Below are 19,368 nucleotides of genomic sequence, written 5' to 3'. Positions count from 1 at the left end.
ACAGGGAAATGATCCCAGGCATCTTGTTTGCATTGTCTTGCGTGGCCATTGTTTGTGAATGTCAGGCAGCAGCTTCCAGCTCTCAGTGTGCTGGAGAGGGGTTGAAGCTTAGTACTATGACAGATGCACACATGGACGCTTGTGCACGTGTACCCAAACACACACACACATACACACAGTTCCAGCTCCACTAAAGTGTTGCAGAGGGTAGGAGAGTAGATTTCCCCAAAGCCGCAGTCTGGAAACGCTCCATTACAGTGTGTTTATCGCCCTCTGCTGGTTGACCGCATGAACTGCGCCCACACAGCTCATTAACTGACCCATATTGTCTTATTTCAGTACACTTTCTTGTTATAATTTTCAGTTGATGCAGGTCCAGATACTTAATTTTGAATCGATTATTAACACCGTTTGGCAAACCGTGACACCGATCAGGCCACTAATTCAAACACACTTTCAGCTTCTGCTTTAAAACACACATTGTATTCTGTTACATCCTGCCACACAGCACAAATTACCTCATTAGTAAGCTGCTCTTGTGTCAACGTATTCGTAATAAACTGATCGCTCGGCATAAAAAATGACAGTCTTCATCGCCAGTCGCTTCAGGGGTATCTTCATTTTTAGACTTTCTGTCAGCACAACCTGCCACTATCAAAGACAATTCTCCTCTGCAGCAGGGATTCCCGAACTTTTCAACCCCTCAGCCTCATAATAAAGGTGCCAGACACATGCAGCCCTCGCTATCCCCAGAGGTGATTGGAGAATACAGAGGTCTATACAACACTGGAATAAAGATAACATAAAAGAACACAACAGCCCAACAACAGACTCCATCAGTCAAAGCAATCCATATGTATCAGCTGTTGTGCTGAATAGAAACATATATTCCTCCTGTTTTTAAATTTAATTTGATCAGTGTCTGGTAACCCTTACACCTGGTTCTGACCTGCATCTTTGAAATCACTGCTTTAAAGCAAACCACATTATATGCGAGAAGACATGTCATGCGTGAAATAAGCAGTCAACACCATGACTTCGCAATGCCACCTCGAAACGACAATGCACTGATGAAAGTCTTAAAAACACAGAGTTGGACCTCTGGGGATTCATATGTCACAGCATTAAGGAACCAAACCAGTTAACTTGTGGAACAGGGCTTTCTTTATCATTGTTCTTCTTGGGCAGGGGTCGGCAACCCGCGGCTCCGGAGCCACATGTGGCTCTTTTGTACCTCTGCTGTGGCTCCTTGTGGCTTTGGAAAGTAAATTTAAATTTATTTTTTCAGTTCGTTGGTTTTTAAAATGCAATTCTGAATTTGAAGATTATTGTGATCTTGTAACATTAAAATAAAACGTGTTTGATTTTTTTGGCGCTCAAAATATGCGTCACACCCGCCGGCACGCACAGTGTTGCCAACTTGGTGACTTTCTCACTAAATCTGGCAACTTTCCAAATCCTCTTGGCTACTTTTTTTGTCAAAAGTAACTAGCGACAAATCTGGCAACTCCTTCTGGTGTTAATGGAGATTTTTCTGGTGTTTTGGAGACTCTGATGTGAAAACACGTATCGTTCTGCAGTTACTATCGTCAGCGAGCAGTGGTGCTGCCGTGAGCACAGGCGGTCAGGAGTCTGGTCAGCAGTCCCAGCTGCAGGCAGCAGGACAACCAGATTTAATTTTTACTTTGCTGCAGGTTGATAATTTAAGTTCGGCTTTATATTTCATAAATAGACATTGAGTATTTTATTTGAAAGTAAGCTTCAACCCAGCGTCTTTTTTTTCGGCGGTCAAAATGTTTTTGTTGCATGCAGAAGTAAAATTTCATTTTCTCTGCAGTAGTTCATTCATTTTATAAATGCAACACACTATAGTTTCTTATACATAGCGTTAATGTAAAAACGATGTATGCTATCTGTGTTATCTTCATTTTAGATGTCAGAAGGGTTTTGTGGCTCCCGGTGCTTTCTTTTCTGTGGGAAATGGGTCCAAGTGACTCTTTGAGTGTTGAAGGTTGCCGATCCCTGTTGTGGGGAATTGGTTTTGGGTACAAACATGTATGTTTGTGTTGTGTAGAATAGTTTTACACTGTATGTCTTTTAAGGTATAAATAGATTCTTTTTCTTCTAAATATATATGTACATGACGATGAGTTTTTAAGGGTTTAATCAATGACCTGAGAGGGACTTTAAATATAGTACCGGTGAAACCAAATCTTCTATCACCCAACATAGACTTTTACCTTCACTTCAGTGCAAAACCTTCTGGCGCTTTAGAGGCTTAGCTTCTTTTCCATCATGTGAGACCATAAGCGAGGCGGCAGATCGCTCCAGAATTCATCCTCCAGCATGAAAGCGAGCCCAAACATACAGCCCGAGTCCTAAAGAACTATGTTAAGCCACGAGAAGAACAAGAAAGGCCTGCAACAGATGGTCTGGCCCCCTCAGAGTGCTGATCTCAACATCATGGAATCAGTCATCTGAGATTACATGAAGGGACAGAAGGAAGTGAGACAGCCCTAAATCCTCAGAAGAACTGTGGCGAGTTCTCCAAGATGCTTGGAACAAACCTACTTGGCAAGCACTTGGGCAAAAAAAAAAAAGCTGTGCTGGGAGAACGGGTGCTATTTTAACTGCTGAGGAGGGTGGTCACACCATAACTTCTTTTTTTTTTTTGGTTCACTACACTTTATGTGAAGTGATTTGATTAATAAAAGCTGTTTGCGGCATTGTTTTTGAAAGCATTCGCGCTTTATTTTTAGTGCTCGTGACTTTTGCACAGCGCTGAGAGAAACAACACATTTCAGCGTCTTCCCAGCAAGCAGGGACTGTTCTGTTCCCACGACACTGGCTAACGCTCGCACAAGTTCTAAAAATGTTTTAAAGAAAACATTGTAGTCTCATGTTCAGATCATTCTATTAGGGATTTAAGGTTCCTTTAATGACAGTAGTTTACTGTTTGGGTGATGCTGTCAGGGTTGCCAGATTATGTTAAATGACAACATAAGAACGTTCTTACACCAGCATTAAAAAAAATGTTTCTAGATTTTATGAAAGCCTCAGATGACTCAATAGTTTGATAAAACGTTCCTGTAATGTGATATGTATACAAAGGTGGAACATATTTTTTTGTAGTAGGAGGAGAATGTTTTGGGGACGTTGTTGAAGGAACACTTTGGAGAACGTTCTTCCACAAAACATTCTCACAGTGTTTCATGACAACAAAGGAGGGATGTTCTCACATTTAGAACTCTTTAAGAAGAACGTTTTTGAAATGTATCCAGAAGTACATTGTCGGAACTAAAAAAAAAGTACATTGTCGGAACTAAAAAAAGCTTCCTGCTGAGAACATGACAAGAACATTGCAGAACCTTCTCAGAATGTTACATGATACCAGGGATAGGGATGTCCTCTTTGAACTTTTGAAGAAGAACGTTTTTGAAATGTATCCAGAAGTGCATTGTCAGAACTAAAAACAAAAGCTTAATTCTGAGAACATGACTAGAACGTTGCAGAACCTTCTCAGAATGTTGTATGATAACAGGGATAAGGATGTTCTCAATGCAACATTTAGAACTCTGAAGAACGTTTTTGAAATGTCTTTAGACTGGATTTAGAAGAACATTGTAGGAACTAAAAAAAAGAGCTTTCTGCTGAAAACATGACTAGAACTTTGCAGAACCTTCTCAGAATGTTTCTTGCTGGGCTTAACTTTAGAGAATAGACTTTAGTGCTGAGTAGAGTCAGGATTGGAGTGTTATGTGGTGATATTATCAATAGGGATCAATAGAACTGCTTTGAAATAGTTTGAAGAGTGCATCCTGCAAGACAGTGAATATACAACTGTTGCTCGTAGATCAGTAATTCACAACAGGTATCTTTGTAGTGCTTTAATCTCGGATCAGCTGTCCTGGTGTGCACTTGAAAAATCATCGATCGTCCGTGGGGTCAGCCAAGCTAGTTCCAGGGGTCCTTTGCTAGACAAGAATATATATATATTTTTTTCTCATATTCTCGTTAAAAGATGCATTAATAAACCTGCAATACCTCGAGTTAGTCACATGTTTCAGGCCTCATTCATACACCACTGCCCGGCGAAGACCAATGCATCAACCGCACGACCACAGTGCAACTAAAAATACAAGGACCAGCGAGTTTCCAGCTTATCCCTGTCACCCCTCATCTACTTCAGGGCCCACCACGGTTCAATACATGCTGTGTGTACAGAGGTATGTAATTGAATGTTACCCATACCTTTCACCGCTCACGGGTTCCCGGTGAAACTGAAACTCTATCAAATACCACAAACAGCCTCCTCAGGTCTAAAGGCAGCCATCGGTATGAAGTGAGCGTCCGTGGATTTTTTATATCTTGGAAAAGTTGGGTCATTCACTGTACTGCTCTCTGGTTTTTATGTCCACATGACCTCGGCTCTGTGAAGCAACAGTTCATGCATATTTCCAACTTTGGAGTGACATTTTCGAGCCATTTCCTGTCCTGAAGAAAGGTTTTCCCGACAAACTGCTTCGGCTTTTATGTGGCAATAAAAACAGTTGTTGCAGAACACCCCTCACCTTTCATTTGTTGCTGAATTTCCGCTCTCCCTCTTTCAGCCTTTTAACGGTTACATGAGCCAAAAAAAAAAAAAAAGTCCTGTCTTTTTTTTTTTCCTTCAAAGTAAATTCGAGTAAATGAGGGATGGTGTTTAATACAATGTGTGAACTTGGGGACAACCTCACCAAGAATTACACATTGTCATTCACTTCCCTATCTCACCTTGCAGTTGAAGTTATTTAAACCCAGTCAATTATGAGGAAGGTACTTGCAGGAGGACATATTTCACTATCAAATCAATAAATGTTCCAGCAAAAAGACCTCTATTCTCCACTTTCGTACCAAGTTGGATTATTTTTTTCCTTTGTCATTACTGCAAAAATGTTTTATTTGAATCAGTACAATGACCTCTACACTCTATGCATGGGGATATTGAAAACCCCTCTTGGGGAGGAATCGTTGATAGCGGTAACTGTCACTGTTTAAAATCCTAATTTTCTACAAGTCGGAACACAAGCTTATCGTCGGCGGAGAAAATTGCAGCGACCTTTATTTTCACATTCTGGCCTCTTTTTTTTTTTTTCCACTGAAAATAAATGACAGCCTCGATAGCAGAGAAAAGTAGCAACTCCTGGTGTGATATGCTAATATCCATACACCTTGAGTGGAGCTGTCTGCCTCGTTATGTAGAATGGACATTACAGATAGGTGGCTGACTGGCTTGCAAATTATTGTGTGGCCTAAGATTGCATCGGTGAGTTGAGGAGACAGTAGCCTAAATGGTGGAAAAGTAAAGTAAGAAAGATTTTGGCTCATTTTTCTGTGTCCATTTCTATAATACATAATATTTGCACAGTTTCAATCATTGGTTACATCGGTTGTTATCAGACTCCCAGAATCTGTAATCTTACTTAAAGCTGTGGTACGTAGTCATTTTTTGGCATCATTGGCCAAAAATTCGATCCTGGCTTTTTAACATATTGTAATTCAGGCGGTCTGAGAAGAAACTGAACTTCTGCCCCTCGTTTTGGCTCAATTTTTAGGCTTTTTAGAAATTCTAGCACATCACAGGAGATTTTAGCTTTCCACAGGGAGAGTGTAGCTATTTTTCTCTTCTCTATTTGCTTTTTGCAGATTTCAGGCAACTTCTTCAGCAACCAGAAAACTATATACTAGCACAGTGTAGTTAGTGGTGGAACAAGTGTACGGATCCTTTATTTAAGTACTAAAACACACACACAGCAAAAGTCCTGCATTAGAAATGTAAAAATGTAGGTATTTATATATAATCAGGGACATTTTACCAAAGTATTTAACAAAAATAACAAAGAAAATAAAAAAAATATGAATACAAATATATTCTTAATAAAGCATCCTAAACATAAATAATTCTAATTATGTTGAATTTTTTTTTAAATTATCATCTTAGTCAATTTCTTTAATCTGCTTAATGATTTATTTATTTATGTATTTATTATTTATTTTTTTAAATACATAATTTAAATGCTTTGCCATTATTGTTAAACTAATATCAGAATATTGAACAGAAATTGTATTAGAAATATAAGCAGTATTATAGTAGAAGTACTCAATGCAGAAAAAATGTCCCCAATGACATTTCCAGTATTATATAATATATATCATTATATCATTATAACTAATCCATTCATTTAAAACTCATTTTAAATGCTGATTACTTTATCCATTAATCAACTGATGGTTTGGTTGGAAAGAGTATAAAAAATAGTAATAAATGCTGCTGTAGTTCCCCAGCACACAACGTTTCTAACACACTTACAGTCTGAACCTCAACATTTTTGAAAATACTACAAAATGATATGAATAAATAAAAGGAGAAGCTGCAACTCTTCACACCTGGGAAGCTGTAACCCCATCAATCAACTCACTGATCTGTCATCTAACTAACTTAGCTGTACTGGTTGGGTATTTTAATAACAAAACATCATATCCTAGTATAATTGAGGCTGTTAGATAGATGTGGTGAAGTATACTACAAGTACCTCAATCTGTATGTACTTGAGTAAATTTACTTGGTTACGTTGCACTAGTATGTTTTCCAGCTGGTCAGATCAGGTGTGTTGTTGTGTAGCAACAGGAGGCTTGGACCTCTCTTCAAACATAAATGACATGTTGCCGGCTGTGTTTCCAGCCTGTGTTTGTGATTCCTAGCATGTGAGGCGTACCTCATAGCAGCTAGTCAGCGCCGTTAACTTGGCTGCGTTCGCTCTTTCACAAATTGCCCCAAGACAAACAATAGCCATTGTTTGGCTTTTGTGAATTTTATTGGTAAATTTAAGAGCTCCATTGTACGGGCAGAAACACTTGCTTTCAGTCGGCTGATGTGCCAAGAGTTTATTCTAATTGCCTGTTAAACACTCACATCCTCAAACTGCTGTGTGGCTGGAGCTTGAAATTCTGGGCCCCTTGACAGCAACACAATCTGTAATTGCAGCCCATCTTCCAGGGCTGCTGCTCGGCTTTATCATTTAGGGTTCCCTCCTTTTGATGCTGCAGACATTCAGGGTTCATGTTAAGAATGTGTGTGAAAGGATCTCCGAGCAAAGAAAACGCCAATGTGCACAACCTGGATGCCACGACAATTTGCACCAAAATGTTCCTGTTGCGAGTTCGCGCTGAGTCACGGATGATGGATTGTGTGTTTAGATTTGTCAGCGTGTAATAAACAGCTCTGACGTCACGGAACTACTTGTGTGCGAGTCGGGGAAGATGAAAGAGACAACGTATCCCCTCGGATCGGCAAACGCTCACACAAAGGATACACAGATACAGGGACGCGCATCAGGCAAAGCGAAATCAAACCCTCGCTCAGACCGGATATGAACATGATTCAAGGAGTCACCTGGGAGTGTCATTTTCTAAGTGTCTCCAGTGGGACTCGCCTCAGGTAATCCATAAGCAATTATTCTGGGGAGTCAACAGACAGGCCTGTCATATCCGTTCTCCTCTCTGTAAATGCACTCAGGCAAGAACAAACGGCGCCGCGAGCGTGCACACGCCCACGCACACACATTTGCGCATCCGTATACAAATGCGCATCTTCCTCTCACCTTTTTCCTCCCCCCCCTCCTCTCCCCGTCGCACACAAATACACCTAATCTCACACATATATTCTTTGCTCTTCCTCTTGCTCGCACAAACTCACCACATTCACCCTTTTCTCTCTTCCCACGTTTTTGTCTGCTTCTCATCTTCACCTTCTCTCCCTCCTGTGCTCTCACAGGGAAGTTACATTTCAGCCCTAATAAAGTCTCTCCACCGGCCTTATTCGTTCTTTCTTAAAGGTCATGTCAGTGACGTGACGCAGGAGTTTTTGTGTTATTTGTCACGAGGGGTGCTATTCCGCCAAGAGAACAGCTGTCTGTCTCTCTCAGACTGCATAAATACAAATCATTAGCTCAAATACAACAGCGAGAGGGAATAAAACCAGATAATAGTTGTCATTACTGATTGTCAGACTGTCACGGCTCCACATCTCGACAGATGTTGTGTTAAAAAAAAGAAAAAAAAACTCGACATCCCACGTAGAAAAAAGTTTGTGCTGCTGAAAGTTGAAGAAGTGAATCATATTCAACATTAAAACCACCTACCTGATATTGTTTCGGTCCATCTTCTAAACAAGCCCTGACCTCTGAGGCAGTCCTGTGGTGTCCTGCACAAAGCAAATCCTTTGGGTCCTGTGGGTTGTGGTTGCTTGGTCAGATTGGGAAATTTAGAGGCCAAATCAATACCCGGGGCTCTTGGTTGTGTTCCTCAAGCCATTCCTTTTGTGGTGTATCAGGGTGCATTGTCAAGCTGGGGCCATCGAGGATTCCTGTCCCCAGCACTGGTGGTGTCCTTGCAACACTGCATAGTTGGATGTCAAAGTAAGAGTTGCATGAATGGACTCAACATTTCCCTGCAGAGCATTGTACTGTTACCAGATGACTAATGCTGCTGATCACTATATGAGTAGTGGAACATATTTAGCCTCTCTGATTGATGATCATTGATCCCACATTCATTTTGTCACCAGAATAAAGTGCTATAGTGCTAAAGTGGTACTGAGTAACCAATCAGCTGTTGCATCAAATGAAATCTGTGCGTTTTCCATCTCTTATTACTCCTTCATGCAGAACTACTTCATCATAATGTTGCACTTTTTTTTAGCTTGGACTGTCTAAGCTCGTATATCCAGTGCAGCCTGGGGTGCACAATTAGCTGTGAACTGTCTGTGTGCTCCGTGACATATGTAAAGTATCCTCCACTGTGCAGAGGATTGTGGGTCAGAAGGGCTAGAAAAGCATGCTTGCAAAATATGACCTGATGTAGTCGTATATGCTATTTATGTGGACATTCCAAATCTTATTCTGGCTATACAATATGGAGGTATGGCTATTTGAATGCTTCCTAACTGTGGCTCTGGCTCACTCCCGGGCCTGACTTTATTGCTTTGCCTGCTGGGAAACGGAAGATCTATTGTTTTTGGAGCATGACTCTAATATTGACCACAACTCCGAGACGTTAATTTAATCAAATCCCCGGATAAAGTTTAAACCAGCACCTTGGTATGAACTAATGGCCCCATTTTATACCTGGTATTAATGTGCTATGGGTAATTACGCCTGATTATGAGCTTTTGCATTTGCACTTTGCATTAATGAGCGTGATTGCCCACATTGTGATTGGATCTCAGTATGCAAATTACAGTAGGGAGATGAAACTGGTAGACTTGTCAACAAACACGGCACATTCCAGGTCAGGGGAAGCCATTCCGCTGTATGAGCCAACCTTATTTTTTTTTTCATTCGTGGAGGAATAGACGCACTTGAATCCACTTGTTGGGCAGATTTTGAATGTCACTGAATCTACACATGGTTGAGATACGATCACAATAGAGGTCAAACTGGATCAGTGAACCATTAACATGCGTTTTAAAAAAAATACATTCACATACGACTACCAAGCGTAAATGGAGTCTATATTCCTTATCTTGACCAAACAGTTAATTATAGGTTCTAAAGAGTAATTATACAGTGACATTGAAACGCTGACAGATGTTTTCCTGCAGCTAAACCAACTACCCAAAAATCTACCCTAAAGCTAGTAAAGTGCAATCTGAAACATTAACAACAACAAAATCTGCTCAAATGTCAGGAAAGTTGTTCCTCCCGCTCCACTGCTTGGCTTATAAGGTGTTGCTGATACAAGCAATGCTCTCTGGAATTTTAAAAACCAGATGAAATGCTTCTGAGACAACTTGCACGCCGGCCCTCTGGGACTTCTTTAAACATGTCTGACTCTCAGTTTGGACTTAGTCAAGAGCGAAATGAGCAGAAATGGCTGGTACAGTCAGCTAACACCTCACCAGTGTGTGCTACCTTTTAATTCATGCCGTTTCTCCTTTCTTGTTGCTTGGTTGTTCCCCTCTCTTCTCTCCTTTAGTCTTTTTTTTTTTTTTTCCAATTACTTGAGTGCACAAAAGCCCTTCCCCATTTGGAGTGCAATAAATTATCGTCTCTTAATTAGGCAGCGAGGCGGTAAAAGCATGTCTCTCCAAGTTTGTTTCAACCTGACTGAAGATTTTATGATTGAGAGGTGCAAACTAATTGGATTCTTGACTGGCTGTCTGGATAAAATTGCGAGACTATCGAAGAGGGATTGAGTGAGTGATGGAGAAGGTGGGAGAGAGAAGTTTTTAAGAAGAGAAACCCAGAAAAAAAAGGGGAGAAGTGCTGAGAAAGACAGATTGCCAGTAGCGAGAGAGGCGAGATGGCAAAGGATGAAGTGAAATGGGAAGGCAAGAAAGATGAGGGCAAAGACATGACTATTTAGACAAAGAGATAAAGAACAGTTAGAGGCCAAGATCAGTCAGAAATTTATTCATCAGAGGGTATAATTTTCTCATACTGAAAAACTCAGTCATACAGATTGAGTCCACTTCTAATTATCGCTTTTTTTTAATATTACATTTTGTAGCTTGGGAACTGAGAGTTCAACTTTCTAGCTGAACTTTCCGTAAAACCCCATCATTAGTAAAGTGATCATTCCTTCCTTTTGGCCTTAATTGTGCCCCAGGCTTTGCCTGATCAATAGTCTAAATTGTTCTTCACAAAGGCCAGTGGCGCCTTGTCTGCTGCGATAGATTAAAATGCACGGCTGAAGCAGACATAACAAGTCTCTGATTAAGATCAAATACATTCAAATAGAAATGAGGGGTCCCATTCCAAACCTCAGAAGACTCAGCATGGGTTTTGGCAAGTCGGGGTACATTTCAGTGTTATTCCTAAGGTAGTGTAAAGTAAGGACAAGAGGCTCAGTTGGACCTGATTCTCATTAATGACCCTCCTGTCTGTTGTTCCTTGAAGAGGCTGTGAGCTTGGAAATGAGACCCAAGCTTGTGGGAGTAAGGAGTGAGCCACAGAGTTGTTTTTCAAGAAGCCAGTGTTGCCATTAAGCCACAAAAAGAAAAGACGAATTATTTGTGAGAATAATTGCATTGATCAGTAACGAGGCTTAGCGGTGCTGAAAGCCAGTATGAAAAGGCAACAATGGAATACCTGCTACCTTCAAATCCCACAACCACTTGCCTGCAATTAGTGCAGACTTGCAGAAGGGCTAATTGCATGCTAAGGCTATTTTTGTCTTTCGAGCATCAACACCTTGAAAATAAAGTCGTGCAGCAAGCTCTTGGCTTTCTCGGAGGACTTTCCTGAGGTCAGCGGTAGATATGTTTGTCCAGACAGCTTTTGGGCCCTTGTAGCTACTCTACCTTCTCACAGGTGAGGAGCCCAGCTAGCAGCCAAAAACCTTGCAGCTCCCTCCCAGATGTATTTAAGCCAAGTGATTCTCGAACGAGACCCAAACCCCCGAAGCTCCAGCACCACTTGCCAACAATCTGGCCTTCACGGACATCCGCCAAGTTTCCAGATCCTTGGTGGCAACAAACTCCACAGCTCGGGTGGTCATTAAGAAGCTTGACCAGAGGGTGGAACAGATTGGCAGCAGCACATCAAAAGAGATGCTCGACTGCCCTCAATGGTAAATCACAAAGCTATCAGGCTTTTCCATTCACTGTCAGAGACAATCAGAGCCAACAGAGAGGCCAGCAGCTGCCCACACCTCTTTCCACCTCTCCATAAAGGACTGACCTGAAACCTGTTAGCGGCGGCAGCTAATAACGCTGCCATAATAATTGTAATTTTACCATCATACTGGCAATTATTTTGTCGGGGTGGGTGTGAAATTTCTCAAAAAGTGGCTATTTCGTGTGTAATGATTAATAATACTACAATAGTCAAATGATCCCCTTAGGATAAAAGGCACAAGCCACTGAACAGCATCTCTGGATGTGGCAAGTACTCAGTGTCTTACTCACAGACACTCTCAGCTTGTTCACACAAGGCATGGGTCTGTTCTTTTTTCTGTTCGAAGGACAGCCTCTCTGACATCTCAGGTGTTCGCAAATGCTCCCGCTTCAAACTCGTAGCCTGGGAACCGGCTTTTATGTGGCTGGAAGACACAAATACAAATAAAGTGGATGAAAGAAGCGCCCATGCGGCTTATAGAACGGAGCTGGAGGGGCGTGAAGTGCATTATGCTGCACTAGTTCTGCCGCAAATTATTCACCTCTCAGTTAGATTTGCATTTGACATTCTTCACTTCATTGCGAGACTCGAAAATTAATGTATTTTTATCTCACTCGTACCTTTTTTGAAGCAATTGTCGGCAATTTGCCTCAGAGGCAGTGATTGTTGCGATCAATCATGCTCGCAATTTGCATCGGATGTACAGCGCTGTGCAGAAGTTTTAGGCACTCATAGCAAAGTGAGGGTGCTTTCAAAAATAATAACCGTGTTTATTTTTTAGTTAACTTCATCCACAGTGTAATGAAGACAAATAATATATGATGTGGATTCAGCCATCTTGATGTCTATCTTTTCATATGTTCCCAGACTGACCCGATGATGTTGACATTAGGGCTTGTAGGGGGTTGACCCATCTGTTGCAGGAGTCCTTGTTCTTCTTGTAGTTGACGATGGACTCTCAGAGGGCTCATCAGATGCCTCTTTGGTGTTGCATGATGGGTAGAAATTGAAACCTGAAAACCGCAAGCATTGTGAGTGCAGGTTGAGATGTTGAAAAGTCTTAAAACGGGACAAAAGGTAGCAAAGAACTGCGTTTTAGAATGACATTTACCCAGTTTGGACGTTATAATAGCATCAATAAATTTCCCGGGCATCATTACCATATATATGGGCCAATAGGGACCTCTTCCAACTTAACGTAGTAGTCTGTCATTTAATGGTGGTGGAGCAAAAGCAGGAACAAAAGCTCACATTGGGTGGTTTGAAGGGTCGGTGGTGGCAGAAGTCAAGCAAGCTTATATGTTTATATCAAACAAGATGTTGCCTGTGTTACTGGGATTACTTCCTGTTTATCATTATCAGAATGGATGATAATGCACCTTTTAGCCAAGCAGAAGGTCAATGTTGGTCCCACATATGATTTTGAGGTGTGGCGACAATGGCCATTTAATGGGCTGATGACTTCCAAATTGGGTGTAATTTTGTCTCCAAATGTCCTTAATGGGGATCCAGCTGTGTGTCATTTTTTGGAGTTGTCAAATCTGAGGAAGGTATTCACACTGTTTATGCCCCCATTGTGTCTTTCACCCGCGCAGGCAATACCACGGACACTTCATTTAGGCTGAATTTTTATGTTTGTTTGCTTTGCCGACCTCCAAGAGCCGCTGCTCTGTTTCTCACCTACACTGTTTTTGACACTTCCCGAGAAACTTGGAAAAGTTCCCTCTCCAGCCAGACCTTATTTTGTCAGCATGGTCAGCTGCAGCCAATTGCATATGTGTCTGCTCTGAACTTGAATGGGAAAAAAAGGGTAACACAAACACAATCAGTCCAGCAACCAAATCCCCTTTAGGAATAAAGAAAATGACCGACAAGCTCCTGATTGCATATTGATTGCATTTTCAAAACACTGCTGAAACATTATGACTGCAGTCAAGACTTATAGCACACTCAGCACATTTTCTCTGCCCACATCCCAGAATAGACACACCGCTGGTTTCTAATAATGCAGTGACTTGTGAGGATTTAATAGTGGGTTAGAGAAATCCCAAAATGACCAACAGAGAGAAGGAACTGCATTTCATTCATTCATGTTCTCACTTTAGTGTAATAAAGGTTAAATAAGCAGAAACAGGATGTGTGACATGAGATAAATGGACATGGTCAGTTTGTGTTTTGACCAGATTTGAACTAGAGACTTTTACACATATCCATCCATCCATTATCTATACACCGCTTAATCCTCACTAGGCTTGTGTAGGGGCTGGAGTCTGTCCCAGCTGACTTAGGGTGAAGGCAGGGGACACCCTGGACAGGTCACCAGTCTATCACAGGGCTACACTTAGAGACAGACAACCAAGCACACTCACATTCACACCTACAGACAATTTTAGAGTCACCAATTAACCTCAACATGTTTTTGGACTGTGGGAGGAACATGCAAACTCAGAAAGATCCCGGGACGCAAACTGGCGACCTTCTTGCTGCTAGGCAACAGTGCTACCAAGTGGGCCACCTTGCAGCCTTTTTACACATATGTAATACATAAATATGTACAGATTAGCAAGTGTCATCAATTGATTTGTCTCCCTGGACATAATCCTTTCTTTGACACAAGCATTGACACATACACTCAGAGTCATGTTTCCATCACTTCAGTGGACATTGCATCCATTCATGTCTTAGAGATCTACCTTTTTATCACTGACCCTTTAACCTTAAACCAAATCTTTACCCTTCACTTTAATGCTTCCAAATGAGAGGGGGATCCTCCCATATTTATGTCTCTACAGAATAACAGACATAAGTGCACATAAACCTGGTCTAGAGGAGTTCAATAATCATTCTGTTGCCGTTCACTGTCAATAATCAGCAGACTTTTCTGTCGGGGGCATGTGTGCTTGTTTGTCTTGAATCTTAACAGTGACATCTGCTGGACATTCATGGGAGTGATTTTCACTGAGCTAAAAAGAGAGCACAATGAAAAAGGCTCCTGCACAGACAGCTACAAAGATGACTGATGTTGTAGGAATATAAACTTAAGTTGTTTGATTTTTCTTAAATATCATATTGTATCACCACATAATGAGGGTGGGGTGTCATCAGTTATGGGTGATTGAAATTCTATATGCACAAAACTACTATCATGGAAGCACACGCACAGCATTTTAATATAAAATAGATGCTTTGGAGTTAGTAATGCAATCGTCAGACTCAGCTTCATGTTTGTCATTACAGTGCTCCTGTACCATATTCTGCCCCATTTTCCAGATCCACTCCTGAGGGAGTCACTCTTATTGCTCATCTGCTCGTTTCAAAATGCTGCAACTGCCTATTTACTTCAAATGCCAAACTGTTAGGAGCAACTAGCTGCTGATGCATGCCCGTACTTACTCCACACACACACACACATATATAACTGTATATATGTATTAGGATGGCTGGAGCCTACAGAGTACATGCACAGCTCCCCCAGGAGTTCAGATGCTGTGTCTTTTGGAGTCTCTCTCTCTCTGTGCTGTGGCTTGGCTGTAAAAAATCCTCAGGGGACTGCAGAGCCTCAAGACTGCCCAGACAAGAGTGCAGTTTGCGGTGGTAGCAGCAAAACAGCAACACACTGAAGCGGCTCCGGCCCGATACGATGTACAAAAGTGGGACAGTGTTTGCCTAAAGGAAAGTGAAGTGGTATTGTGAAGGAGGGTCAGCAGGGTTCAAATTCCCATGGGGGAAATACTGAATGAGTAACAGTCTCTACTTCTCGCTAAAGTATACTCAAGGTGCCCTTGAGGGTAACAAAAAAATAAATAAATAAAAATAGCTCGAGCTGTTTAAGCTGCCGGACATTCACACCAGTCGTCACGTGTGAATATACACAGGTTGTGTAGAAAAACAACACAAGCTCAGCAGATCCGTCCCCGTGATAAAGGTTAATAAAATAGTTGCTCCAGAAACCTTTGCGGTAAATTTCAGGCGAGCAGCAAAAAAAACAACACACATTAAGTTACTGTATCGATTGCTTGAAATGTCACATGAGAACACAAGAGGGTCAGGATGCACATTTAGCTGCTGAATTTGGCTCAGATTGTATTGAGACTGAAGGAAAGGTCACAATTTAGGCCTGGAAAATTCATTTTTTGACAATATAAATGCGATTACTTTGCGATAACTAAAGAAAATGAGGTAGTAGATGTCACCTGAATATAGATAGTTTCTCTCTATGGAAGACGCCTTTTAGAGAAGGCTTCATACCGTGACTCATGATCGCATGTGTTCAATATGCAATGAGTGTAATTTGTGTCACATATGCAACATTGTGAAACCCGTTGTGATGACATGATCACAGCCAGTCAGTAACCCAGATCGCTTTGCTGCACTTTGAGTGTTGACACATTTAAAATTAGTTTATTGTGCCAAAGTAAAGTTATTATAAAAACACTTACATTAAAAGCATATTTTGTGTTTCACAAAGTGGCGACTAGTAACAGAGAGATCCATCCATGCTATCTTTTGTATTACAGGTTGAATTACAGACAAACACACCTCCATTATTTGCAGATAGCGACCTGTAAATTGTCTTTGTGTCCTTGCTATTGTTTGCTCACCGGAGCGCCGGGTAAACTCATTTTGCCCGCTCACACCACTGAACCGTGTGAAACGACACACAAAAGCGCCGGCTAATGCTACAGTCTCAGCGATGAAACCCCGCCGAGCCCCCACGGCGTCCAAGAACAATTGCTCCCGGAAAATCAGGAAGAGCCCCCGATGTCCGCGGGAAGCTCACGAGATAAACCTGACGACTTCCTCTTCCGGAGGAAATTCATAAACTCGAGTGAACTCCGCAAAGTAGAGGTCGAGACGTTGTGATTTATGATGTGGAGGTGAAAATGCTCTCTGATGCCTTGTGCAGCATTTGTTCCTGTAAGTGTGAAGCGGCGGTTGATGTAAAAATATTCATTACCAACGACTCCTTCTTGCTTACAAGTGCAGCACCTTCTGGAAGGGCGCCGCTAACTTTTACTCAGACCAAAATGCCAAACTTATTGAATTCGGGGACCCGCTTGAATTTTCACAAAATGAGATCTTTGTTTTCACGCCTCCCCACAAAGACAGAAACGGCTCCTGGCATTTCCACCTCCCCCCTCTACCTGTTTTGTTATGAGATCGGCTCATGACATTCTCACATGCATCGCAATATTGCTTCACCGCGGGAAGAAAGATCAGGCTTTAATGTGAAAAGGAACAATGTTTATTTTCTCATAGACTTATCTCAGACGACGGTGATGCAAGCACTCGTTTTTTTTCCCATAAAAATGTCCACAGAGACAGAACATAGAACACCATGGTCATAAAGTTCAAATGGAAACATTAAATTAAGCACTATATATCAGATACAATGAAACACACAGTTTGATGTATTGCCATGAAAACACAGAATTAAAAAAAAAACTTTCAGAAGTGTACTGGAACCAAATCTCTTTATATTTACATTTTTGTTAACCATTATTACATATAGAACAAATCTAAATGATCTGACTTGACTGTGTCCCTTTTAGGGGGGTTTTGTTGGAAGGGTTTTAGCATCATTGGCTAAATCTCATTTTGTCCCTTTTAAGTAGGAAAAATGAAGGAAAATCAAGATTTAGCCACTGACTGAAGTAAAAAATGAGGTGCAGCCTATTGACATCATGATTGTGCAACAAGTCTGAGAGCAGCCCCCTGTGTGCATGGGCCTTAATAAAGTGAAGTGTGATTTCATAGAGCAACTTAATATTTGACGAAAGTGTTAAAACAGCATGTAAAATTTTTTTCGAAAAGATAACACTCTTAATTAAAAGCAAACAAATGACTCTGGTGTACTCCGGCGCAGATGTGTCTCACTGTACGTCCATATGCTGCAGAAAAGTGAGAGAAAAAATGACACCCGAATGTGCATTTTTAACGCCTTCTCTTCATTAACAACCCAGGGCTACGACTGTAACACAACATTATGCAAAATCATAACGACAGGACCTGTATGATTGCCAGAAAACAAAAGACAAAACATAACAACACGTTCCCAATACAAATGCATGTTAATTGCACCGAAATGAATTTTAGGCTACAAAACCGTGAGTAAAGTATGTGCAAAAAAACAAGGTCTACATTTAAGGGAAACCTGCAATTTAACATTAGCAGAACGCTTCTCTCTCCGTCACATCTTAAAAATAATTCAGCATTTGTTATGGTGGAGCGTCTGAACAGACAGCAATGGCTACTTTGGTTCCTTTTTAATGAAAAGGGGGAAAAGCGGAGGGGCGGGCAATGCGAGGACTTTACAAAATATACATCTGTTATTCTGCTCTTTCCAGCGATCGATTGCAGTGTCCATGATTTTGTGTGTTCAGGGGTTTTCAAAGTGCTATATTTGATAAGGTGAAAAAAAAAAGGAAAATTGATTTGTGGCTTGTTTCCTAGTTGGTACAAATATGCCCATTGTAGACCAAAGTGCCTTCGAGTAGTCTAGTCCAACACTGTCCTGGACCGACTCCAGTTTATAGTCAATCCATCTGGACTGGGTTTTCACTAAGCCTTATAAAGTCTAACACAACTTTCAAACAGCATCATATTTGCATTTAGAAATCAGAATGAAATGAAAATCGCTTTTGAGAAGCGTGACAAAATAACACCCCGGGCATTTCTTTTGCACGTTAAAGCTGCACTAGGTAGCTTCGTATGAATGCTCGCAAGTTTTGTTTTTTGTCTGCAGAAGTGATTGACTGGGATACTCGCATGGAGACAAGTCTGTCTGCATGTATAAAAACAAAACAAATGGTAGAAGAAGAGCATATCAGACACCAGTGAGTTGCTAGTTGCTGCTAAGCGAGGAGGCAGTTTATATTTCACTGTTTTGTCATCGCCTCTGGGTGCAAAAGTGCACATGAACCGAATTTAATTTGAGTAAATAGAGCAGATCTGTATGAATTAAAGATGACGGATCGCTCCTCTGTTCTCTGTCCAAAGACGAGCATTTTCACAACCCTCGCCCAAGTGCAGCTTTAAGATATAATGCTCAGTTATTCTCGTCCGTCTGTGGCGTTCAGTTGTGAGGCTCCAGTCCCTCCAAATGGTCGGGGATGGGCAGGCCGGTGAGGATCGTCAGACACTTGTTCCACACGTTGAACACGGGGCACACGGGCTGGACGAAGGAGACGTGAAACGTGTGCAGGTGCTGGGATCCCACGGCGTCGTAGAAGGTCAGGTATCCGGCGTCGTAGTCCAGCAGGACCCCGACGCGCCGCAGGTGGGGCGACGGCTCGATGGCCAGCTCCTTGCTGTTGTGGCGAACCACCCAGGAGTTGTTGCAGCGGCAGAGCACCCAGGAGGCCGAGTTCTTGCCGATCCACTCGTGCTTAGGGGCCGATTTGTAGGCGATGCCCACAGCGTACCTATAGAAAGGAGGAACAGCCTCTTATCTCCTGTGAAACCAAAAAACGTAACCAAGCAGACTCCGATACTCACCATGTGCTCCCTCCAATCAGAGCCTCCCAGTAGTGACGCCCGCTGTCGATGTAGACATTTCCCACCACGCCATAGCTGCTCTGGCTGGTGAAGCGCTCCTGGCTGTGGCCTTTCTTGGACGTGGTTTCGTCCCGCTCCACTGTCAGGTTATCGTGGGAGACCTTGAGCTTCTTGTGAGCAGATTTGGGGTCAAGCTTGAACGGTTGGCCTGGTT

General features: G+C 41.8%; 1 protein-coding gene across 1 annotated transcript in view; it reads right to left on the bottom strand.

Annotated features, from left to right (window-relative positions):
* Nucleotides 1–16,879: 16,879 nt before the first annotated feature.
* LOC103362884 (E3 ubiquitin-protein ligase Midline-1) overlaps nucleotides 16,880–19,368 on the bottom strand; it is a 48,846-nt gene continuing 46,357 nt past the window's right edge. The window contains exons 9-10 of the mRNA XM_008289402.1: nucleotides 19,155–19,362; nucleotides 16,880–19,081 (exon numbers count right to left, since the gene is read on the bottom strand). Of these exons, the coding sequence (XP_008287624.1) occupies nucleotides 18,733–19,081; nucleotides 19,155–19,362 (557 nt within the window). The 3' untranslated portion in view covers nucleotides 16,880–18,732. The remainder of the gene's footprint in view (nucleotides 19,082–19,154; nucleotides 19,363–19,368) is intronic.

Source organism: Stegastes partitus, unplaced genomic scaffold (assembly GCF_000690725.1).
Source record: "Stegastes partitus isolate 25-593 unplaced genomic scaffold, Stegastes_partitus-1.0.2 Scaffold613, whole genome shotgun sequence".
Lineage (NCBI taxonomy): Eukaryota > Metazoa > Chordata > Actinopteri > Pomacentridae > Stegastes > Stegastes partitus.
The sequence above is the reverse complement of the archived record's forward strand: the minus strand, read 5'-3'. Positions and strand labels throughout refer to the sequence as shown.